At 46.0% G+C, this 25,961-nt stretch overlaps 1 protein-coding gene across 4 annotated transcripts in view; it reads left to right on the plus strand.

The window, feature by feature from the left end:
* Positions 1 to 23,207: 23,207 nt before the first annotated feature.
* Positions 23,208 to 25,961, plus strand: part of Gpt2 (glutamic--pyruvic transaminase 2) — a 34,138-nt gene continuing 31,384 nt past the window's right edge. The window contains exons 1-2 of one of the 4 annotated variants that reach the window (XM_051195037.1): positions 23,208 to 23,297; positions 23,644 to 23,908. In XM_051195037.1, the coding sequence (XP_051050994.1) occupies positions 23,666 to 23,908 (243 nt within the window). In that variant the 5' untranslated portion in view covers positions 23,208 to 23,297; positions 23,644 to 23,665. Of the gene's footprint in view, positions 23,298 to 23,379; positions 23,525 to 23,559; positions 23,909 to 25,961 lie in introns of those variants that run through there. The other 3 variants (XM_051195036.1, XM_051195038.1, XM_051195035.1) reach the window with 3 other exon arrangements.

Raw genomic sequence — 25,961 nt, forward strand, 5'->3', positions numbered from 1 at the left:
GCAGGTGTGACAGAAGACAACCTTGGTAAGCTGTTTGGAATTCTGTAGACTGAATAGAGATGAGCTTTTAAAAATAATGTAATGGGGTGGAGCTAGGCACTAAGAAAGGCAAAGGCAGCAAGATTGGGAGGAGCCTTTCTATTTTCAAGAGCTGAGAATTTGGTACTTGCTTTCATCTGGCTGGGAGAGACTGCAGGTGGAGTGAGTTAGCAAGTTTTGCTGGGAAGAAAGCCCCACAGGGCAGCAGTTGTCCTCAGCCAGCAGGAGAGAAGGGATTTTTTTTTTTTTTTTTTTTTTTTTTTTCTGGAGAAGTCGACCTTTAATTGTGGAAAGGCAGCATACAATTATGAGAGAAGGTGGCATTTGTGTGTCACCGTTGTGTGGTGAGAAAAAGAACATGAACCACAACAAATCAGGAGGAGACTTGATAGGGGAGGATTTTTACAGTGAGCAGGAACCAGAAAGGCAAAGCAGCCTGAATGATGAGAATAGAAGCAGAAACCGAGAAAGGTTTGGATGCAGGGGCCTCAGCTCCGGTTTATTCCTTTGCATTAGGTTCTTTCCAATCTAGACGTCAAATGTGTTACGCTCTGCCCCATGATAACGGTTGTGCAGAGGCATTCAGGCCAGGCCATGGGTCTCACTTGGGGTTTCTGTGGCTGTGATAAAACACCATGACCTAGAGCAACTTGAGGAGGAAAGGGCTTATTTTACCTCACACTTCAAGGTCACACTGATCACTAAGGGCAGTCAGGGTCAGAAACTTGAGCAGGGCCGGAAGCCGAGGCAGAACTGAAACAGAAACCGTGGAGAACACTGCTGACTGACTTGCTCCCCACGGCTTGCTCCGTTTGCTTTCTTACAGCACCCAGGACCACCTGTCCCCAAGTAATACAATCCCCAGTACTGGGCCCTCCCACATCAATCCTTAATCAAGAAAGTGCCCTACGGATTTGCCTACAGGCAATCTGATAGAGGAATTCTCCGGGTTGAGGTGCCTCTTTCCAGACAACTCTCACCCATGCCAAGTTGCCATAAACAATAGTGGCACAGCATGTTATAGACATGACAAAAGTCACTTGTCTGTGGCTGGAGGGGTGAGAAAGGAGGTTCTTTCCTGATGGAAGGCAGGCCAAAAGGAAGAGGCAACATCACCCAGTCAACAGCGCTGTTCAATAGATGGGTTGGACCCACAAGAGGAGAGAGGCGTCTCCACTACTCTCAAGGGAGACCAACAGTCTTCAGGTGCCAGGGGTTTGGAGAAGTCCACCAGGAAGACTGCCAGAGAAGAAAAAAATTGTCTCAAAATGTACCCAATGCTGAATGAGCCAATGCTTGAAGGCAGGTTAAAGGAAGTCCACAAATGAAGAGATATTTATTTGGGGACACTCACACAATGATGGTAATAACCGTCATGGTCTATCTGCTACTGGAGGCTCAATGCCACCCTGCAGGATGCTCCAACCATAACCAGAGAGAGAGAGAGAGAGAGAGAGAGAGAGAGAGAGAGAGAGAGAGAGCTCCAGCGAGCACCTCTTCCTTATTAGGGGTTATGTCCTCACACTGAAGCCACACCCTAAGGTGTGGCCATTACCTCAAGTCTATTGGCAGAACAAGATGCCACTACAAGTGCTGGATGCCACACACACTTGACATATGGTCTCTGTCAGACTCTTAAGAGGAAAGAGGGGACAAGGAATTGGGGGAGGGGAGAGAGGAGTGAAAGAACCCCCATGGAGAGCCTGCACCCCTACTTCCCATCTGGGATGCCAAGTGAAATGTGAGGGATTGAGTGACAGACAGTGCAAGCCTTTATTGGGGTAAAGCCTGCAGAGGGAGCTCCTGTAAGAACCAGAGGCACTTGTCCACTTAAAGCTGAAGCAGTTACAGGGTAGGGGTGGGGAAGGAGGTCGAAGAACTTCCTGCGTTGGCCCATAGCTGGTCATTGCAAGCAGTCAGCTAGAGAATGTGAGGTGATAACCATCGGTCCAGGGTGGCCATTACTTAAGGTCTTTAGGGCAGGGAAGGCAAGAAACTAGATAAACAAGGTACTTCGAGGAACCAAATGACTATAGCTATGGGAATTGTCAAAGTCCAACTAAAATGGAGAAGCTTTGCAAACTGGTGAAGCTGTGGCTAACAGTGCGGACTTAATCAAAAACTCTTATCTCATGGAATCTGGAAGTCAAATGTGTAATTGTGACTTGCCCCTGTGACTGGAGAAGTCATAGGCCATAGGGGTGAACCTACTACTGTTACCTGCTAAGTGGTCTTATTATCAAAGTCTCTCTTACATATTTATGTTTACATTCACAGACTAGTGCCTTACACTCGATCAAAGTTTCTGTTTACGGTGAACAGCAGTTGATGCAGAGACTCATGAGTGGTTAAAATGTGCCTAACAAATGACTTTAATTGCTCAGCATTAGAAAGCATCCCAACATCTCTCCTTCCAGTGCACAGGGAGCAGAAAGCATATAACAGACAACGATAAGGGGAGGGCTATGAAATGCTGTCTTGTGGCGGTGGACGAGGCTTGACTCTCATGAACTCAGAACAGCTGCAATTACTTATATAAAGGCCTACCCAAGACTGAACCAGTGAGCAGTCAGTCTTAGAAGGGGGAGGGCTCGGGGAGTCCTGCCCAGAGAAATGAACGGGAGTCAAGGGCTGCTGTAGGAGATGAATTTATTTTTCTGTGGATAACTTCATACCTCTGCCCACTCAAGTGGCCCTGGTTAAACCTAGAGAGCCAAAGATAAAGGCAAAATCCCAGCACAGAGAAGGGGCATTGGCACAGAGCCCCACCCCTAACCAAGAAGCTATTTGCAATGGACACCTGCTAGAAGAGGGGAAATTGCTTTTCTTCAGTGGAGTGACATTGGGTGTATCAACCACATTTCAGGGTGTGCCCGTGCTCAGGCAGAGTAGTTAGTGAACACAAAACAGATTTCGTACTCTTTGTGTGATCGTGCGCGCGTGCACGTGTGTGTGTGTGTGTGTGTGTGTGTGTGTGTGTTGCTTTTTTTTTTCCTTTTTGGTGTTTTGATTTTGATGTGGGTTTTTTGTTATCTTTACCTATTTATTTTGAGAGAGAGAGAGAGAGAAAGAGAGAGAATATAAACTTGGGGGTAGGTAGAGAGATGGGGAGGATCTTGGAGGTGTTGAAAGGGGAAAGAATGTCTTTAAAATATATTGTATGAAAAGAATTTCTCAGCCACAAGGGGTGGTGCACGCCTTTAATTCCAGCACGTGGGAAGCAGAGGCAGGAGGACCTCTGAGTTCCAAGCCAGCCTTGTCTACAGAGTGAGTTCCAGGACAGCAGGGCTAACAGAGAAGCCCTCCTTGTGTTAGCAAAGAAAAAGAAAGAGACAGACAGACAGAAATTTTCAAAGCCAATAAATAAGAAAACAGGGAAAGAACTGAAAGTGGAGAAGGGGATGGCGGTGGCAGCGTGAAGATGAGAGACAGGAGAGGGTGAGTGCAACCCAAATGTGTTATACATGTGTGCTATACATGTGTGCCATAGATATGTGTTATACATATGTGCCATAGGCATGTCTACAGATGGTTGGGGGCCACCATGTCGGTGCTGGGAACTCTGCAAGAACAAGTGTTCTTAATCACTGAGCCATCTCTCCAAGGACAATCCTATGCTTTTCTTTTCTTTCTTTCTTTTTTTTCTCTTGAGACAGGATTTCTCTGTGTAGCTTTGGAGCCTGTCTTGAAACTTGCTCTATAGACCAGTCTGGCCTCAAACTCACATAAACCCTCTTGCCTGTGCCGTCTAGATGCTGGGATTAAAGTCATGTGCCACCATCGCCCAACACAGATTGATTTTTAAAAACAATTTGATACCAAAGATAAGCAAGTCTAACTGATGACTTCTTCCTTCCTTCCTTCCTTCCTTCCTTCCTTCCTTCCTTCCTTCCTTTCTTCTTTCCTTCCTTTCTTTCTTTTGAGACAGGCTTTCTCTGTGTAGCCCTGGCTATCCTCGTACTCATTCTATAAACTAGATTGGCCTTGAACTCGCAGAGATCTAACTGCCTCTGCCTTCCGAGTGCTGAGACTAAAGGTGTGTGCCACTACGGCCCAGCTATAACTGCTTATTTCTTGTTTTTGAAAAGCTTAAACAGAAGCCAGGCCTGGTGGCACTTGGTTATAATCCTAGTACTTAGGAGGTGAAGACAGGGGTATCAATCTGTTCTCAATTACATAGCAAGCAAAGCCAAACTGAAGGAAGTGATTGGAGATGAATAAGTCCCTCTCACACTAAAAGGAATGTAAGTTTGTTCCCTATCAGACCAAGGATTACCTGAGTTTCACATCCATAGAGAAAATATGGTTCTCAGAACTCTGCCAGTCCTCACAGAGGGGCGGGTCCCTTTCTTCATTGGGCTCCTCCCAATTCAGGACAAAGTCAGGGGCACCTATAAGGCCCTTGTATGGAAGTCAGCCCTCCCTCATGAGGGCCCTCACGTTGCAGGTTAAACATGGTTCTTGGGGATGCTTGCAACACAGTGTCTGAAATATCCCAGCTGTCCACGTGGTAACAGGATAGAGTCCTAAGACTCAAGGTTTAAGTCGCTTAGACTAAACCAGGTAGCCACTAGATGGAGCTCTCGCACCTGCTGAGCTGGGAGGGATAGCTTCCCCACTGTGGCTGTAAGTTGGGCTTGTCTTTGTGCTCTTTGCTTTGAGCTGTTCTGACTATAGGAGCCTCCTCCCACCTGTTAAAGACCTTGAAGACCTGTGTCTGGGTGATATGGGATAATGTTCTTGTCCACTGTAAAGATTTTTCATGCATATTGGTTTAATAAAACACTGATTGCCCAGCAGCCAGGCAGGACATATAGGTAGGGCTACCAGACTAGAGAATTCTGGGAAGAGGAAAGGCAGAGACAGAGTCACCCGCCAGATGCAGAGGAAGCAAGATGAGAATGCCTTACTGAGAAAAGGAACCAAGCCACATGGCTAAACATAGATAAGAATTGTGGGTTAATTTAAGTTGTAAGAACCTGTTAGTAATAAGCCTGAGCAATAGGCCAAGCAGTTTAAAATATATAAGCCTCTGTGTGTTTACTTGGAACTGAATGGCTGTAGGATGGGGTAAGGACCAAGTGTGGTTGGAGAGAAAGGGCAGAGACAGGCGCAGAGGCAGTGAAGCTGGAGGTTGAATAGAGGCTTCTGAGGTAGAGATGTCAAGGGTGCCACCTGGGGCTGAGTTGAAGGGAGATGGACAAGTTGGTGTAAGTGAACCCAGGACACACATGGCATCCCTTTCTCTGCTGAGGGTTCTGAGGCAAGGCCGGCAAGGCCAGCGGGTTACATACTTTTTGTTGCTGTTTTTAAATACTAGGATTAAAAGTGACTTAGGGAAGGTAGAGTTTATTTGGGCTTCCTTAAGTCCATAATAGCCGGGCAGCATGGCAACAGGCAGGTATGGTGTTGAGAGCAGGCAGAGGGTAGATTAGAATGGGGTGAGGGTTACGAGGCCGGCCTCAATGACATGCTTCCCTCAGCAGGCGCCACTTTCCCCAACAGCACCACCTGTGTCTATGGAGGACATTTTCCATTCAAGTCTCCACAACTCAGATATAAAAAAAATCTCAGGATCCAATCCTAATTATGACAAAAGGTACTTACAGTTAAAATCCAGTATACCCTAAGACAGCCAGGGTTCCCCATCTGGGAATAATAAAGAAAACTAAGCATTTGGTGTTTCTCATTTTTGGAGTCTGAGGAGTAAATGGAGGCTGGTGTTTGTTTGTTTGTTTGTTTGTCTACATCTCTGGAGTGAGTTAGAGTGTATCCCATCACACGAGTCATATGAGCGAGATGGGCCTTTAATACTGCACTTTGGAGGCAGAGGCAGGCAGATCTCTGTGAATTGGCCTGGTCTACACAGTGAGTGCCATCTAGGGCCACATAGTGGGGTAGATCTTGTCACAAAAGACAGAGCCAGTTAATCTTAGCACTCGGGAGGCAGAGTGGATCTCTGAGTTCAAGAACAGCCTGGTCTACAGAGTGAGTTAAAAGGAAGAAGGACAAAAGAAAGGGGATGAGGAGGCCGCAGGAGGAAAGAGAAGAAGGGAGGGAGAGGGAGGAAGGGAGGGGGAGGGATGAAGGGAGGGAGGGGGAGGGAGGAAGGGAGGGATGAAGGGAGGGGAGGGAGGGGGAGGAAGGAAGGGGGGAGGAGGGAGGGAGGGAGGCAGGCAGGCAGGCAGGCCCATTTGGTGAAAGTTCCACCTAAGGCAGCAGTTTCTGGAGTTAAATATGTGCTCAAATTTCAATTCTCCCTAGAAGCAGCTCCATTCTGTATTATCAGCCAATCACATAAGAATGTGAGGCAGGACTCTGACCAATCAAAATAAGGCACAGAGCCCTTGAGTTAGGAATGAAAACTCGGGAACTTACTCCTGGGTGTACTTGCTTAGCTGGTTTTTCACAGCACGAGTTTTTTTTATTTATTTATTTATTTATTTTTAGGTCTGGGTTTTTTTTGTTTTTGTTTTTGTTTTTTGTTTTTGTTTTGTTTTGTTTTGTTTTGTTTGAGACAAGGTTTCATTGTGTAGCTCTGGCTTTCCTGGTATTCATTATGTAGACCAGGGTGACCTCAGATTCATAAAGATCCTCTTGCCTCTGCCTCCCAAGGGCTGGGATTAAATGGATGAGCCACCACGGCAGGCTTAAAAGAAACAAAAATATTTTGCTTCACTGAAATACACTGGAGTGTGTGGCCACTTTTGGGACATCAGACACATTTCTAACAGGACTGTGGGTGGTAACTGCTTCCCACTGTCACCTTCTTGGCCTTTGGTTGCTTCTCTTGTCCCTTTTCACAGTTGTGCCAGTAGGTCCCCATCAAACTCTCACCAGCCACCCTTTCAGAGCATGCTACCTATTTCCTGCCAGAAGCCAGAATAGACATTTGACTATTATGGGATTTATCTCTTTCTTTAAAGATTTATTTTTATCTTTTGTGTGTGAGTGTTTTGCCTGCACATATGTCTATGCATCACAGGTACATACCTGATGTCCAAGGAGGTCAGAACAAGGTACGGGATCTCCTGGAGTTATTTGGCTCTTAGCTGCCCTGCCATGTGGGTGCTGGGAACTGAACTCAGGTCCTCTGTGAGAGCAGCCAGTGTGATTTTAACCACTGAATCATTTTTCCAGCTCCAGAATTTATCTTTCAAACGTACAGGTGAGAGGTGGAAATATGGCTCAATGGCTGAGAGCACACACTGCTTTTGCGGGGACCTGGGTTTGGTTCCCAGCATTCATGCCTGGTGACTCACTACTGACGGTAACTGCAGCTCCAGAGGACTCGATGCACACTTCGGGCCTCCATGAGCACTTGCACTCGGGCTAAAGAGATGGATCCACAGTTAAGAGCACGGGCTGCTCTTCTGAAAGACCTGGCTTCAAGTTCCAGCACCATTATGGCAGCTCACAACCATCTGTAACTCCAGTTCCAGAGGCTCCAGTGCTCTCTTCTGACCTCCATGGGCACCGGGCACAATGACATACACAGAGGCAAAACATCCATACACGCTGATTTTTAAATATTTAAGATAATTTAAAATGTTTACATTTGATTAACTTGTGCTTGAGTGTAAGTGCTCACATGCATGCAGGTGCCCAAGGAGGCCTGAAGAGGGCGTAGGATTCTGTGGAGCTGGAGTTATAGGTAGTTGTGGGCCACTTGAAGTGGCTGAGTCTCTTCAAGAGGGTGAAGTGATGTCAACTGCTGACCATTGCTTTCCCCCACCATAAAAATACATCTTAAAAAACAAAACAAACTGCGTGGGCAGCAGTGGTGCACACCTTTAATCCCAGCACTTAGGAGGCAGAAGCTGGTGGGTCTCTCTGAGTTCGAGTCCAGGCTAGTTTATAGAGCAAGTTCCAGGACAGTCAGGGCTACACAGAGAATCCCTGTCTTGGGGAGGGGGGGCTGCCTAATTAGTCTCTAAAACCATATCATTCTAGAGGATTAGAGTAAGACACAAGTGTAATGATATAGAGTGATTTCTCTGCTCTCCATGCAGTCACCTTGACTTGAGGTCTAACGTACGTTAAGCTAGTTTGGGAAACATACTGCGAGTGTGAATTTCAAGGTCTTCTTGAATATGAAATGTAGAAATAATGACCCAAATCTCTTCCCCCGGAATTGGCCCTGAGAAGCCTTTCCAGTTGGAAACTGCCAGTAAATAACTTGCAAAAGCGGGCGTCTGGCACTAGATGGCAACTGAGAGCTGCTGGTGTGGTTACTCAGACTCCCATTGGAGAAGCCCAGGTCACTGGGCTCTGCCTGTGCACAGTTCATAGTCCAGCAGAAGCCAGCTCTGCACTCTCAAATCCCACTTTTCACGCATCGTTTCCGTGCAGAAGCAGTGGGCATCTTTTCACCTTGTGTGTTTCGTCCTCACTGCCCTCATAGGATCTGGGAAGGCTCTGGCTCTTCTCTCCCATCACCTGCCTTCCTTCTGTGTACCCATTGCTAGGCACACAACCAACCGTGCAGTTAGAGAACCTGAGTATCTAGAGAAAGGGCTATAGTCTGTGCGGCCTTCAGAACAGGATGCAGAGGCTCATATTTGAGATCCTCGAAATTCGGAGGCTGAGGCAGATTGCCGCAAATCTGAGGCCATCCAGGACTTCGTACAGAGTTTTTGGTCAGCCTGAGCTAGAGCGAGATTCTGTCTCAAAAGAAAGAAGGTAAGGGAAAGAAGGAAATAAAGAAGAAAAAATGATGGAAGGAAGGAAGAAAAAGGAAGGGAAGGGACATGGAGGAAGAGAGGAGGGTGTGGGGAATATGACATTTCTGCTTTGGGAAATAGTGTTTAGTCTGTCCCTCCTTCTGATTAGAGGACACTATGTAGGTGTGTTAGCCTGCCTCCTCCAACTTTTTTTGGACTTAGCAAAGGTATGATATTAGTCAAAGTTGTTATGTTAATAAAGATAACTGGTTACAAATAACTGAAGCCTGTGTAAACTAGCTTGCACCTAATGGAAAGATAGGGAAATTATTTGATCAATACAACCATTTTTGTTATTTTAGACAGGAACTTGGGAGCCCAGGCTGACCTCAACACTCGGTCCTCTTCTGCCAGTTTCTCAAGTATTGGGATCATAGATATTTACCACCATACCCGGTCAGTTTAACAGCTTTGCAAGCTATGTGAACTCAAGCCCAAACATGAGTTTCAGGCATCCCTAGGTCCAGGTATTGCCTCCATCCATTCCTACCCTTTCTCTCAAGTACAGTCTCCCAAGGAAAAAAAAAAGTCTCTCTTTGCAGTTCTGAGCAAAAGCCCAGACTTGCCTGGGGACCAAGCCCATCACTAAATTTACTTGGTGGAAAGAGGCTGGAGAAAGGTCACACTCAGTTTGGTTATACCATGTGCCCATTGTTTGAGAGGAGGATCCACATGAATCAGAGGACGCCAAGATGGCTGGGCAGCTAGCTCCCTTTCCACTCTTTCATCTCTTCATCCACCCAGTACCCGTCAGCATGTCTTGCCTGGAAGCACTTCCTCTGGGTGCTTCCACCCCATAACTTTCCAGCATGCGTGTGTTAAAGCATTAGTAAGTTCTAGGATATATAGTGGCATGTATGCTTATTAACCGACCATGTATCTTTCTGCTTTATACTTCCCTAGTATGGTGTACACAGGGACAAGGATTAAACATCTTCAGAACCTATTATAGCAACTGGCACATAGTGGGAACTAACTAAATAACTCCAATCCACTCACTTGATAATTGTCTATTAGACACCATGATCATAAAAACAGTCACTTCGGCAGGCTCTAGAATGTCTACCCACCCCCCCCCCCACACCTATAGGCAAGTCTGTGAGGGAGCTTCTAGATTGAGTTAACTCACCCTAAGCATGAGTTGCACTATCCCATGGGCTAGATGGAGTTATGGTGGAGGTTCCACCCAAGCCCCCCTCCCCTGTCTCCCTCCAAACCCTGCTGCATCTCAGAAAGCCTGCCCAATGATGACCCCTCCCACAGAGATGCTCAAGACCATTCCCACAGGGTATTTAAACTGCCCCTCAGAAAACAGACTCATTGGTTTTCTGGTCTCTCTTTCTCATCTCCTCTCTGTGGGGGGGGAGGTAAGGGGGCTGAAAGGCCACCCAGGAGTGTTGTATCCATTAAATGGGCTTTAGTAGGATAAAAGTATAGCATCAACAATATATAAATATAGCATTTAGTAGGATAAATTTGTAAATGAATACAGCATTAGTGGGATAAATCTGTAAGTAAATATAGCATTAGTAGGATAAACTTGTAAATAAATGTAGCATTTAGTAGGATAAATCTATAGCACTGACAAAAATTTAAATTTCTTACAGGTTCAGGTTATGGATTATGTGCAAGTGGTTCTCATATAGACAATGATAAAATGCTTATTTTGTCAGAGGAAACAGATATACACCAGGGTTTCAAATAGCAAAGTTGTCCAGATGCCAGAGTCTGCAAAGGATGATTGGCTTGAACAGCAGTGGTATAGAGGGGTCGGAATGTTGCAGGTCTAGTGCTGAATTGCTCCGAAGTATCCACCAGAGAAGGCCACTCAGACACAGGTCCAAGGCAATAGTTAAGTCTTTATTAGCCAACCTGTGACTATGCTGGATGTTTGGGACCTAAGTGTAACCCTGAGCTTTCCTCAGGGTGGCCTTTCAAACACAAAACCACATCCTGGGTTGACACCTCAGTTAGCAAGAACAGTTAGCCAGAAGCAGAACTTCAGAGCCAAAGAGCAAGGTGAATACAGCTAGGGGCTTTCCCAGGACTGTGGAGTTTGATGGATTGGGCTTTGTTTTACTGTTAGAGGTGGCACGGGCTACCTGCTGAGTTCCATGGCCAAAAAGTACTTCCATCATGTTGTCCATGTGTTGGGGCCTGGAGGCCTTCAAGAGTATGGGGCCTGTTACATAATTATAATTTCTTTGGAAATATCATTAGCCTACTAAATAGCCATCCCTGGCCCACCTCTGTGTCAGACCTAACAACCTGTGATTAACAAATAAAACCCTTTTGGGATATGTTAACTTAGCAGACCACTAGCTTTCCCCAACCCAAAAGGCTAAGAATGTGATCTGGTGTCATTGGATCAGTCTGCTCAGTGTGTTTTAAAAGTGTCTTGATTTTATGATTTTCTTTGTTCTGTTAACATCAGAACTTCATGAAACTGCTTTTTTTGTTGAAACACAGATTTTGGGGTAAGCTAAATCTGGGTTCATAGGCCAGCTTGGGAATAAATATCACTTATTCCCTTTGAGTCTAGAGCTGTGTATTTGCATTGACAAGGTTGAAGACTCCTTTCACTTACAGGTTACTTTATGGTAAAATGTTGTGACTCAATTGAAGGCCTGAGTATATACACCCTGAGGTACCTCCTCATTCTACTCCATCCACCTCTGACATAGTCTGAGACTCTCAAATAGAAGTAAGCCTGTATTAAAAATCTCTTTGTAGCTTGGCTTTACTATATTGGCTGGTCCTGAAATGCCTTTCAGCATCAAAGCTGCAAATCATGATTGAATTTAAGTTGGGGTCTCAAACTCTAGGGGAATGTCTCAGCTTCATAGCATAGCAAGGCATGTTTCCTGTGCTTATATTCTTTTACAAAGACCAAAAGGTAAGCTGGAGAGATGGCTCAGTGGTTAATAGCATGGACAGCTCTTCCAGAGGACCCAAGTTTGATTCTCAGTACCTACCTGCAACTCCAGCTCTAGGGGATCTAACACTGTTGGCCTCTGCAGGGACCTGTCCTCATGAACACACATATACACATACATGTAATTAAAAATAGAAAAAAACAAAATTTTAAAAAGAAAATATCCCCTCCAATTTATTTTTATTTTATGTGCATTGGTGTTTTGCCTGAATGCATGTCTGTATGAGGATGCCAGATCCCCTGGAATCAGAGTTACAGACAGTTGTGAGCTGCCATATGGGTGCTGGGAAATGAACTTGGATCCTTTGGAAGAGCAGTCAGTACTTTTAAGTACTAAGCCTCTCTCCAGCCCTAACATCCCCCAAATTTTTAAAGCCTATAACAATCATCTAGTACTAAGATGTCTCATACTCACACAAACTGTCACCTCCAGTTCCCAGAAGAAAATTATTTTCGGAGAAACTGGGGCAGACTGGAAGATAGCTTAATGCTATTTTCAGGTCTTCCCATTGCTCCACTTTGAATTTAACTTAAACTGAAGGAGCACAGAATAACAAAGGTAAGCACTCCTTTTAGAGGTGTTTGGCCTTTAAAAACAGGCACATCCACCTCTTAAGAGCATACATGTAGCTCGTGCAGCACCTAGAGACAGGATATAGCATTACAGTTTCAAATATACAAAATGTTAACACCAGACAGAGACCAAGTTTCCCAACAAACACTTTTCAACTCACCAAAGAAATATAAGTATTTGAACAAAGATTAGGATAGAGAAGTTGGAACAAGAAGAGAGAGCAGTCTTCCCAGCGATAGCTACCAAATATAGCCTAACAAGTTATACAAACCCAGTAGGAGGAAAAGGGTCCCAAGAGCAGGCAAAAGAGGCTGAGACACCTCCCACTCCAAGAACACCAAGCTACACAACCACAAGTATATGCAGAGGACCTAGCTCAAGCCCATACAGGCTCCCTGATTATCACTTCAGTCTATACGAGGCCCTTTGAGTCCTGCTTAGTTGATTCTGTGGGCTGTGGTGATTCCTGTGGTATCCTGCACTGCTCTGGCTCCTACAGTCCTTCCTCCCTGTCTTCTGGGGGCTTGCCCTGGCTCTGCCTAGTGTTTGGGTGTGGGGCTCTTCATCTGCTCCCATCAGTTGCTGGATGACACCTCTCTGATGACAATTGGGCTAGGCACTGATTTATGAGCATAGTAGAATATCATTAGGAATTACTTCATTGACTTCTTTGCCAGTCACATTTGGTTCGATCCTGGGTCTCTGGGTCATCCAGTCTCTGGTTTCTGGACATCCAGGCAGTGCCAGACATGGGCTCCCTCTATGATGTGGGCCATAAGCTGGGCCAGTCATTGCTTGGCCACTTCCCCAAGTTCTGTGCTACCTTTACCCCAGCACATCTTGCAGGCAGGACAGATTGTAGGACAAGGTTTTGTGGCTGGGTTGATGTCCCAGTCCTACTGATAGGAACCTTGCCTGGTTATAGAAAGTGGCCAGTTCAGGCTCCATATCCTTGTCACTAGGTGACTTCATTGGAGTCACTCTCTTAGATTCTAGGGGCTTTCCACTGTACTGGGTTTCTACATTGCCTCCCAAATACCCCCAGTTCCAGTCATCTTTCCCAGTACTCTCTCGCCCATCTCTCCTACCCACTGCCTGATCCCTCTGTTCCTATCCTCACTTGTCCCCAGTCCACCCACAAAATCTATTCTATTGCCCCTTACCAGAGAGACCCATGCACACCGCCCCCCCTTGAGCCCTCCTTGTTACTTAGCTTTTCTGGGTCTGTGGATTGTAGCATGATTGCCCTTTACTTTAACAGTTACTATCCACTTATAAGTGCATGCATACCATGTTTGTCTTTCTGAGCCTGAGTTACCTCACTCAGGATGATCTTGTCTACTTCCATCATTTGCCTGAGGATTTCATGATGCCATTGTTTTGTTTTTAATAGCTGATTAATATTCTCTTATATAAACATACCACATTTTCTTTATCCATTCTTCAGTTTAGGGAAATCTACTTTGTTTTCAGTTTCTAGCTATTATGAATAAAGCTGCAATGAACATGGTTGAGCAAGTGTTCTTGTGATAGGATGAAGCATCCTTTAGGTATATGCCCAGGAGTATTACAACTACATCTTGAGGTAGATCAATCATCAATTTTCTGAAGAACTGCCATATTGATTTCTAAAGTGGCTGCACAAGTTTGCCCTCCCATCAGCAATTGATGGATGAGTGTTCCCCTTGCTCCACATCCTCACCAGCATAAGCTGTCACTTACATTTTTTATGTCCTTTGAAGAATGTTGGAAGACAAGGAAATGTTACAAAACCTGGCATGTTGGGGGCAATGTACATTAATGCCTGGATTAAAAAAAAGTTTGTGTTACTTAAAACAAAGACCAACTCTAGCCAGGTAGACAACGAATTAGGATCTAAGCAGAATACCAAAGAATGCAGAAGAGGACTAGGGAGCCGATGCAGTTAGAAAGGTGTCTTGTAACAAACTCCCAAATCATGACACAGACTTATTATTAGGTATGAATGCTCAACCTTATCTTATGTTTGTCCCACCAGCTCTTATAACTTGAATTAGCCTGTTTCTCTTCATCTACGTTTTTGCCTCAAGGCTTTTCACCTTTCTTTCATTCTGTATGTCCTGTTCCGTGTCTCGTGGCTGGTGGTGGTCTGCCTGGCTGGCTCCCTTTTCCTCTCCCTCATTCTTTGTCTTCTTCTCTTTCCCTAGAGTAGATTCCTTTTCCTACTTGTTCTCCTTGTCCATGAGCCCAACCTATTCCTCTACTGCCTAACTATTGGCCATCCAGCTTTTTATTAGACCAGTCAGGTACCTTAGGCAGGCAAGGTAAGACAGCCACACATCTTTACATTGTTGAACAAATGCATCATAAACTAATATAACATATCTTTGACTAGTTAAAGTCATATTCTACAACAATGTTTTCTCATGCAAGCATGAGGGTCAGAGTTTGATCTCCAGCATCCATATTAAAAATCTGGGGGAATGGAGAAATGTTTCAGTAGTTAAGGTTGCTACTCCAGATGACCCAAGGTTCAGTTCCCAGCACCCACATGGAGACTTGCAACCATTAGTAACTCCAGCTCCAGGGGATCAAATATCATCTTCTAGTCTCCAAAGGCACCAAGCATATATATGGTGCACAGATATGGATGCAGGAAAAATGACACAAACACACACAATAAATTTATTGATAAAGAAAATCAAGCTGGGTGTGATAGCATGCACTTGTAATCATAGCACTGGGAAGTTGGAGACAGGAGGATCCCCAGGGCTTGCTGCCTAGCTAGTCTCGTCTAATTATTGAGTCCTAGATCTCTGTGAGACTATCTAAAATTAAAATAATATAGGCAAATCCTAAGGGGAAACACCTGTTGTGGGATATTTGTATACTGTATGAAGGTGTGTTGCTGTGATTGGTGTAATGAAAACTGAATGGCTAATAGCTAGGCAGGAGTTATGGGTGGGACTTCTGGGCAGAAAGAGAGAGGAAACAGGAGATCAATCTAGGTGGGCATGAGACACCAATGAGACATGGGGAGTTGGACATACAGAATGAAATAAAAGTAAAAAGACACAAGGCAAAACATAGATTGATATAAATGAATTTAAGTTATAAGAGCTAGTGGGACAAGTCTAAGCTAAGGCTGAGCTTTCATAATTAATAAGCAGTCTCCGTGTCCTTATTTGGGAGCTAGCTGGTAGGACAAAGGCTTGTTACAAGCACCCAAGGTTGACTTCTTGCCTGCACACACATATGCCACCCCTGACCTCCACAAAAGGAGTAAAGGGGGAAAGAAAGGAAATCTTCAAAAAGGAAGATTATGTTACCCTTACATAACAAAAATGTGCCTAGCAGCACATGCTAATATCTAAGACAGGGATGGGAGGAGATGTGAAGGAAATGGGATGCTAAGCCAGGACACAGGCACAGAGAATGTCGCATTTGAGTTCTGAAAGGAAGACCAGGAACATAATCATCTTTTGTGTCTCAGGCCTAATTAGCATGTTTGAGGTCTGGGATTTAAAAGGTCCTATTCGGAAGGAGAATTTACACTCCATTAAAGCAAATGTTCAATCGGAGTCCACGATTTCCATCCAGCTTGGGTTGTATTTGTGAGACACCTGTGCAGAAAGGCAAGGAGAGCAACAAATGAACAGTTTATTAATCAATGTATCATACAACACAGACTGGGAATAAAACTGTGACTCAGAGTCCTAAGCTCCAGAGCAGTATGTGTGGATCAAACTTCATGTTGGATGGTCCATAAAAGTAGTTATTCATCAGCTGTCCCTGAAACTCTAAACCAACTTCAAAACAAAACAAACTCCATCCTGCAAATGGCAGGAACTTGAAAGCTGATTGGGTGGGGGGGGGGCGGTGAAAAAGACCATGAAAAAGGCCATCTTCAGTCTGTCTATCCCAGGCACTCTAGGAATCCACTTGGATCCCCTCCCTGGCTAGAGTTGGTCATTGTTTTGAGCTGCACATACTGGTCTTTATCCAGGCAGTCACATATTTACTGAGGACTTGCTGTGTAATGATTACCCGATCAGGCACTGTTACCAAATATGAGGGTCACAGTAATGGCAAGGACTTATCTAGACCTAGATGTGCCAATCAATGTTCTAAGCATATTAAATCAATTTTGTGTCACAAGGATCTTAAGAGGGGAGAGGCTGATAGGTCCCATTTACACAGAGAAGTTTGATAATTTATCAAGGTCACCCACCCATTCTTAACCAGGAAAGCTGGTATTAGAATCAAATGGTCTTTGCTACGGTCCATACTCTCAACCATATGATATGCTGCTTATTAAGAAAGGATGCATTGTCCCTGTCATGGCCCCCTCTGATAAGTATGCCTGGTTTTCTACCTACCTCTTCATCCAAAGTTCCTGGGGAAGCTGCACTCTCCATTGCTAATCATCAGCATGTCAGCTGTCCCCGACCCTGTAATTGTCTCAGACTGGAACTCTGACCCACTGAGAGCCAGCAAGTTCTGAAAGAGCTGCTTCTCAGGCTTCCGGCCCATTTCCTCTTCCTCGGGTTCCAGCCGATGAGGAGCACTCACTTCAGCCCACTGCTGCTGTGCAGTAGTGTTATCCACGGGAACAAAAACTGAGAGGTCGAAATGGAGAACTCAGGTTCTGTACCAGGCTTACAGCACTCAGTTTCAAGAGTACAGGTCCCCTGTGTCCCCATTACTGGGAACTGAGGCTGTGTTGCCACAGCCATCCCTATCCTGCTAAATGTGGCCACTTTTTTTTTTTTTTTTTTAATCCATGAGCTGGAGAGATGGCGCATCAGTTAAGAACTTGGCTGCTGTTTCAGGTGACCCAGGTTTTATTCCCAGCACTCATGTGGCAGTTTATAACCATCTGTAACTCCAGTTTCAGAGGATCCAATGGCATAGGATGACTTTTAGGAGTACTAGGCACATAATGTGGTACACATACATATATGCAGGTAACTTGCCTATACTCATAAAATGAAAATTAAAAACGTATTTATTCTTTTAACAGCTTAGTATCGCTGACTTTCTCAATTTTTACTCAGAGCCAAGTCTATCTGTGGATGCCAGAGCATCATGATTCTATAATGTAGCTGCTCTTTAAGTGTCAAGCATCTCTATGAAGTTTGGGTCTGCTAACCAATATACAGTGGGCATTTTGTTTTTGTTTCTGGGCTTGCTTTGTTTTTGCAGTATCACAGATTGAACCCAGAGTCTTATTGATATCAGGCAAGTGCCGTACCGCTGAGCTGACATGCCTAGTTCTGTTTCCTTTTATTCTGAGACAAGATATCCTCGGTATGCTCAGACTGGCTTCCATTGTGCCAGCCTCTTCAGTTGCTAGGACTAGAGGCAGTACCACCACACCTGGCCAATATATGCCTTCTAATTTTCTATTGTGCGGCCAGGGACAGGGCTCTAAAATCTCAATCATTCTCTAGTGTTAGACTTTTATCCAGACAAAGGACAGCAAAAGAACAGATAATCCTTCAATACTCTTCATTTCATCATCATAGTTACCTTCTGTTAATGTTAATTAAAATTCCTCAAAATGGTGTCTCAGCAGGGCGATGGTCAGGGACCAGAGTCTATTGAACACGGGGCAAACTCAGTCCATGCATCAAAAAATAGCTTTCAATGGTGAGATGACTCAGTAGCAAGTAAGAGCACGTGCTGTTCTTGCCAAGGATCCAAGTCTGCTCCCAGGACCCACACTAGGCAGTTCAAAGTCTCCTGCAACTCCAGTTCCAGGGGACCTGTGGCAGTTAGACTTAGAGGCACTACATATTCCCAGGCATTTGAACACGTGGTCCCCAGTTGATGGTCCTGGGGGTCTTAGGAGATGTGGCCTTCTTGGGCCACTGGAGGGTGGCTTTTAAGTTCACTGTCTGCTTGCTCTTCAGGCTGTGAGCTCTGTATGCTGCCCCAGCTGCCCAGCTTGCAGCTGTCCCTGCTGCCTCCTCATGATGGCCATGATCTCTAGCCCTCTGGAACCTTACGCCCAAATAAGCTCTTCCATCTATAAGTTGCCTTGGTTACCACAGCAAGAGAGAAATGACTACTACAACATCCAAAGCCTTATTCTAAACCCTGAGGGTACCTACACACACATACACACACACACATACACACACACCACACCTTTTAAAAGATGAAAAACATGACTTTAAATATGTACACATTGTGAGATGATTACCATTCAAATAATTTACAGTTATTTTATGTGTGTCTGGGTGATGACATTCAGCTTTTAGCTTCTGCCTTCTGAGATAGGATCTTGCTATGTGTTCATGACTGGTTGACTGGTCTTAAACTTGCAGCCATCTTCCTGCTTCAGCACCCCAAGTACTGGAATTAGAAGTACATGCATGCTATCATGCTCAGCCATTTCTGAAAACCGAGTATGCATTAAAAGGGGGGAACAAGTCATCGGTGACTTCATTACTTAAGATAAGCACTATTCATACTAGATGATGTACATTTCAGACACCCTAATCTATTCAGATGTCCTTAGAGAAGAGAAAAAAATAACTATACTCTAAGCCCTTTCAGCATCCCTGTGAGGTAGATATTGTCACCCTTGGTGACCTATGAGGAAACCAGCTCATGGTATAGGAAACCAGTCTTGCTGGAGAGGCCATGCTGCTTCTGAAATTCTTAGAACACCAAATAGCTCAGAAATCAGATGGATACTCAAATTCTGCACGGAGGATCTCAAGGCTAAAACTGGGAACAGCACTGTCATGAGGTTATATAGCTACACTGATAATAAATTTGAAACCAGAATTCAGACCTTGGATGTCCATTTTCCATTCATGGTTCAACCACTCTGGTTAAAGGGAATTTGAGTTGGTAGAAACTAGTGGTCTGCTAAGTTAACAGATTCCAAACGGGTTTGTCTGTTAATCACAGGATGTTAGGTCTGGCCCAGAGGTGAGCAAGGAATGGCTAATTAGGAGGTTAAGTTTAGCCTGAAATAAATTGTAATTAGGCAACATTCCAACCCCTCCATATCACTGCAGTTTTCATCAATCAGCCTTTGCAGACTCAGCTTCTTTCCAGGGATTCTGGCTCATAGCTATGATAGCTGGTTATCCTTTGCTTTATATCTAATATTCACTTGTGAGTGAATGCATACTGTGTTTGTATTTCTAGGTCTGGATTACCTCACTCCAAATGTTTTTTTTTTTTTCTAGTTCCATCCATTTGCCTGCAAATTTCAAGGTGTCATTGTTTTTTAACACTGAGCAGTACTCCATTGTGTAAATGTGCCACATTTTCTTATTCACTCTTTGGTTGAGGGGCATTTAGGTTGCTTCCAGCTTCTGGCTATTATGAATAATGCTGCTATGAACTTAGTTGAGCAAATAACCTTGTGGCATGATTGTACATCCTTTGGGCAGCCAAGCACTGGGCTGAGCTCCTAGCGTTCATTGGAGAGGGAGGAGGAATCATATGAACAAGGAGGTGGTTGGGGGGGGGGTGGAGAACATGATAGGAAAAACCACAGAGACAGCTGACCTGAGCTAGTGGGAGTTCATAGGCTCTGGACTAACAGCTGGGGAACCTGCATGGGACTAAACTAGACCCTCTGAATATGGGTGACAGTTATGTGACTTGATCTGTTGCGGAGGTCCCTGGCAGTGAAGTTTTGGAGACTGTTCCCTATTGTGGGATACCTTGCTTAGCCTTGATATGAGGGCGGGGAGGAGGGGTGTTGATCTTGCTTCAACTTAGTATGTCAGACTTTGTTGACACCCCAAAGAAGTCCTTATCCGCTATGAGGAGTGGATGGCAGGGTGGGGAGGGGGGGGATAAAGGGGATAGGAGAAGGGGAGAAGGGAGGGAGAACTGGGGTTAGTATGTAAAATGCAAAAAAAAATTTTTTTAAATAAAGAAGTCTGCTTTCTGCTTCAAGAAGCGCCCCTCCTCCCGAAAACCAGGTGGTGGTGGCACGTGTCTTTAATCCCAGCACTTGGAAGACAGAGGCAGGTGGATCTCTGTGAGTTCGAAGCCAGCCTGGTCTACAAAGTGAGTTCCAGGACAGCCAGGACTGTACAAACCAAAACAAAACAAAAAACACCAAAGACCACACTATCAACACTGCTGTCCTTTGCCATTCTCAAAGCTCACAGGTCACGAAGAAGCCCTCTTTCAGGCTTCTTTGCTCTCACAGAATGCCATCCCTTTTTCTCCAGCAGTTATTACAGTTTGTGATCATATTTGGGTGTGTGATGAGTTCAGTTATAAAATGGTTTTCTACAGGGACAGTCTGTCTGAGCTATGTTGGAACCCAGCACTGTGATCTGATAGGTCTTCAAAAAACACTTTGTTGAATTGAGGAATGAAGAAAAGTACCAGGGCTTCCAAATGCATCACCAACTGTGTGAGTAGACTGCATTTGCTGTATGTTTGGAACATTCATCTTGCTTTGGGGAAGGACATTTATGACCATTTCGGTCAGGTTTTATTTTCAGTACTTAGGCTCGTGTTCATACTGGTCCCCAGCTGGTAGAGAGAGCAACATAAAAGCAAAGTTCATGAAATTGTCACTCCCTATGTCAAGTGCCAAGAAGAAACTTTTCAAAGCTTAGTGCATTGCAATAAACAATTCAAATTTCCAAATTCAGAGAGTTACACAAGACTGATCCTAGAGCCCCAGCAAATTGGAGGGGCAGTGGTGCATTGGGAATGGGGGGCGCACAGGGCCTGGTTTTTGAAACACAGTGCCTACTCCATGCTCCTGGCTGGCTGAACAAGTTGCTTAACCTGAGATTACAAAGTAGAAATAACACTGCTTGCCCTTCTGTGCTTTGTACACAGCTAAGGGTGTTTCACAAGAGAGGTGTTTTGTTTTTTGTTTTTTGTTTTTGACAGTGCTCTCCCCTCAGCTCCTCAGAGCTGAACTCTAGACGGGCCATCTACCACCGAGTCACACCCCCAAGCCTGGGTGCTTTCTTATGCAATCTCAGAGACAGGGTGGCACCGGACTTGTTAGAGACATGAACTACTTGTGTTTTGCAACGATGATGTGGGAGCCAGTGTTCAGGGCACAGTATGCTGGGTGTTGTTCTCTCAGCATACAAATGGCCTTGTGTTCACTTCTGAGAGACCTAGGGTAGAGACAGCTGGGTTGACAGTACAGTGACTCAAAGGACAGTGAATAGGTCAAAGTTCAGTGTGCTTTGGAGGTGGAGGGGTGTGTCTGTGTGGCTCTTCAACTGGCCAGAGTGAGTAATAACAGGACATGGGGGGGGGGCAGTGAAGTACCCAGAGGGCAGATGCCATGGGGAGAATCTTCTACCTGGAGACTGAATGCATAAGGCACTGAGACAAAAGCCAGGAAGAGACCTGTTGACAGAGGTGCTGTTCAATCGAAGCCCAAACATGGCACTGGAGAGAGATTTAGTGGTTAGGAGCACTGATTGCTATTCCAGAGGACTCAGGTTTCCTTCCCAGCCTGACAGGGCCTCTCACAACGGTCTATAACTCCAATTTCAGGGGATCCAACGCCCTCTTCTGGCCTGCATGGGCACTGCACCCACATGGTGCATAGGCATTCATGGAGACAGAACACTTGTACACATAAAATAAGATTAAAAAAACAAGAGCTCAAACAGCACCTCTTCCTTCTTGCCTTCTGGGAGCCAGGACACAGGAAGGGGTTGGCTCAGCTCTGTGCTGCTTTGCCTTAATAAACTACCTCTTTTCTAGAAAAAAAAAAGAAAAAGAAAAAAGGGAAGAAAGATGACAATAAAGACAAAGATGACGAAGCAGAAGAGGTAGGAGCAGCAGCCTCCTCTGCCACCCAAACAGCTTCTTTGCGGGGACTTGAGTTTGCTAAGGTGGAAACACTCAGCTGTCTTTGGTTTCTGTTCTCCCAGACACATTCCTCTCTCACGAGTAATCAATTTGTTTGATCAAAGCATTTGGTATTCCCTTGAGGACAGATCAACAAGGGTGGTGTGCAACTTCAGGATTCACGTTCCCGCAAGTTCCTTCGGAACTCTCTCCTCAGTTGCACAAGGTATGTACCTGTTGCCCCCATTTCCCACCTGGGGATGGTGACATGCTTAAAGTCAGGTGACTCAGAAGTGGGAAAAGACAAGCCATTTAACCCAATTTATTTCTCAGATGAGGAGGGAGTCTGAGTCAGGGAGAAGGAAAGTGATTCAACCATGTCCTCTTTGTAGATGTTTGTGGCTCAGCTTGTGTGACCCTACCTTTGCACTAATGGCACACCCAACCTAGTCTTGTCCCAAGCTTGCCCCAAGCTTGTTCAAAGTGCACGTGTGGAGCTGCCTATTGGCAGGATACTTTTGCCCAAAGTAATTGCTATCATGTCCTGTGCATTCATTGTGCAACGAATATTTACTAAGTGCCATGTGCTAGAAATGTGAAAACAGGCAAGAAAGACACTGCTCCTGCCCTGAGCACGAGGTAATTTTAGATGCTGGGAAGGTTAGAAAGAAAACAAAATGGAATTAATATAGGTGAGGCTTCAGATAAAGTGGTATTGAAAAACCTTACTACTCTGTGTGTGGTCCTTTCCGACACCTCCCCCCTCCTCCAGCTCTTTGCTTACAAGAGAGAAGGAGCCAGGGTGGCATATTAAGCCGCAGTGGCTCCACTCCCTAACCAGCTGCCCCTGAGCGGCCAGTAGAACCATATGGCCTGGATGATGAAACTCAGGCGAAGACTGCATCACTTCGCGATCCACATCCCCATAGGTGTCGAGAAGTGAGGGTGGAGGGAGGCGGGGTCTGCATCTAGGGAGAAGCAGCCAAGCAGCAAATAACTAAATTCCAAAAGCCTCTGGAAAGGACAGTGGCCGCTGCCGTCGTATGATCTGGATTTTCTGTCCTTCAGAACCCGCCCAGACGACAGCTCCCCGCCCCTTGACCAGCCTGGTTCGGCCTGCGCCAGGCCCTAGAGGACTTGTAGTTTATCTAACACATCACAGCGGCGTTGCTACGGCCCAGACAACTACAAGACCCAGAATCCAGCGCGCAGGCCCGAGGCGGAGTCGGCGGCGGTGGGTGTGCGAATGCAGGGGACCAGGAGGTGCGGGTGCCAGGCGCCAGGATGCGGTGGCTGGTCATTCAGCTTGGGAGCAGCCCAGGCACTCATTAGCCAGAGCGGTGCGGGCGGCCCGGAGGCGACAGGCACGTTGCATTCGCACATTAGGTGCAGCCCGGGCCACCCAGCGGTGCAGCATCTTGGTGTTGCAGTGGCGCGGTTCGGGGTCCCGGTAACCAGAGGGTGGGAATCCAGCTCTGGAGCTAGGCTGGCGCTGCTAACCGAGAGCCTTGGGCTCTTGGGGGGACTGGTGTCCACCTGGGGCTGTGCGCGATGACTTGCTCTTGTTCTTTCTGGGCCAGGGTTATCCTCGGTAGGTTCACGATGCAGCGGGCGGCGGGGCTGGTGCGGCGGGGCTCCTGCCCCCGCGCCTCGGGCCCTTGGGGCCGTAGTCACAGCAGCGCTGCAGCCGAAGCCTCAGCGGCGCTCAAGGTGCGACCGGAGCGCAGCCCTCGAGACCGCATCCTCACTCTGGAGTCCATGAACCCTCAGGTGAAGGCGGTGGAGTACGCGGTGCGCGGACCCATCGTGCACAAGGCCGGCGAGATCGAGATGGAACTGCAGCGGGTGAGCGCGGGGCCCGAGGGGCGCGAGGCCAGGGGGCGCTCATGGCGGGAAGAGCCTTGGCAAACCCTCTGGGGTCCTCCAGCAGGACCCTCCACCTCCAGCTTTCAGCTTTTTCATTGTGCCCTTTTTGGCTGGAAGGAGAGAACGCCTCCTCTCTCGTCAGTCACTCACCAGTGCCCCGCATCTGGCACAAAGTGAGGCCTTCTGACGGTTCACTTGTTGAATTGTACCCAATTACTTGAGTGGTCTATGCTGCCAGGCACTGCGTGTTCCCTAAGTGTCCTCGTGGAACCAAGAACCCTTGGAAGGCGGAAAACCAGTGAATATAGAAGTGAGATTTTCAGATAGTGAATAAGTGCTTTGATTGAAGACAGGGAGATGAAAGGGCCTTGGGTGGTGAGGGGAAAACCCTGTCAGTTAGGAGCAGGAGGAGGAATGGGAGGATGTGCGGCTACTTTGTTCCCGAACCTTTATTTTGGGCTGAGGCCTGTTGGGCCTTTGCCAGCCACAGTTGCTTGACAAGAATGGGACTCTGCAGGAGAGACTGACAGAATTCCTTCTTTTGTACCTCGAGAACCGTGACTACTATAGTCAAGAGAGTTGGGGTCTTTAGCTATAATGAGGCGACCCTGGGACTTCATCTTGGTGGTGCCAGGGATGTTGGCTTGAATTCATAGCTGTTGTAAAACTTGTGGGGTAATTTCTCCCTGCTCCAGTCAGGGTGGTTTGGCTGTATGTATGTGGGACATGCCCTTGGAGGAAAACAAGTTCTTTGTTCTGGGAAAAAGGTTTGGTTGTGTAGCCCAGGCTGGCCTTGGATTGCATGTCTTCCTGCCTCTACCTCCCATGTGTTGGGGCTTACAGGCACACATCACAGCACCCTGCTAGAATACTGAGTTTTAACGTGAGTGGAATTTGGAAGGCAGAGTTAAGAGGGAACGTCAAAAGGAAAACACTCACAAGATTAGTAAGAAAATATTAGCGGGGGAGAACAGGGATTGGTGACAGACACCTTTAGTCCTGTCCCTTAGGAAGCAGAGGCAAGAAAATCTCTGTGAGTTCAAGGCCAGCCTGGTCTAAGAAAACAAAATAAAATGTTATCAGATAGTTCTGACCCAGAATGCGAATGGTAAGTTTTTTGATTTTGTTCCCAGAGTCACTAGGTTGCAGTGTTTCCAGGATAGTGTGGTCACTCAGTATCTTTGAATAACTGAGGGGAGCTCTCAGGTTCTCCTCTTCCCATGGGGACTTTGATGGGCCTGCTGATACCTTCTCAGGCACTCAGTTCTTCTCAGAACAGTGAGTTAGACAAAAGGGAGTTCAGTGTCTGTTGCTAACACTTTGCAGGGTTAAGACTTTCTGGTTTTTGGTTTTTTAAGATTTATTTTTATAGGCTAGAGAGATGGCTCAGTGGTTAAGAACACTGGGTGTTCTTCCAGAGGACCAGGGTTCAATTCCCAGCACCCACATGGCAGCTCACACCTGTCTGTAACTCCAAGATCTGACACCCTCATACAGACATACATTCAGGCAAAATACCAGTGCAAATGAAATAAAAATAAATTTTAAAAAGATTTATTTTCATTATTTTTAAATATGTGTAGTTATATGCATGCGAGGCTAGAAGACTTGGATCTGTGCTGGGTGGTGGCGGCCCTTTAATACCAGCACTCAGGAGGCAGAGATAGGGAGATATCTGAGTTCAAGGCCAGCTTGGTGTGCAGAGCTAGTTCCAGGACAGCCAGGGCTACACAGAGAAATCTTGTCTCAAAAACCAAAGCAAACAAGAGCTGGGTCTTCTTGGAGGCTGAAGTTACAGGTGCTTGTGAGCTACCTGATATGGGAACTGAACTGGAGTCTTCTGTGAGAGCAGAGAGCGCTATTAACCCCTCTCCACCCCAGGTTGGCCCAGAGAAGGCTGGCTCCATTCTGTGTCTGCCTGACACACTGGTGGGCACAGAGCATGTGCTCTTCTTTTCCGAACTTTGGTATCTGGGAGGCTGCAGCTGTCCTTCCTTGAGGCAACAGTCTCCCTGCTAAAACAAAGCTGGGA

The sequence above is a fragment of the Phodopus roborovskii genome, unplaced genomic scaffold, assembly GCF_943737965.1.
Source record: "Phodopus roborovskii unplaced genomic scaffold, PHOROB, whole genome shotgun sequence".
Taxonomy (NCBI): domain Eukaryota; kingdom Metazoa; phylum Chordata; class Mammalia; order Rodentia; family Cricetidae; genus Phodopus; species Phodopus roborovskii.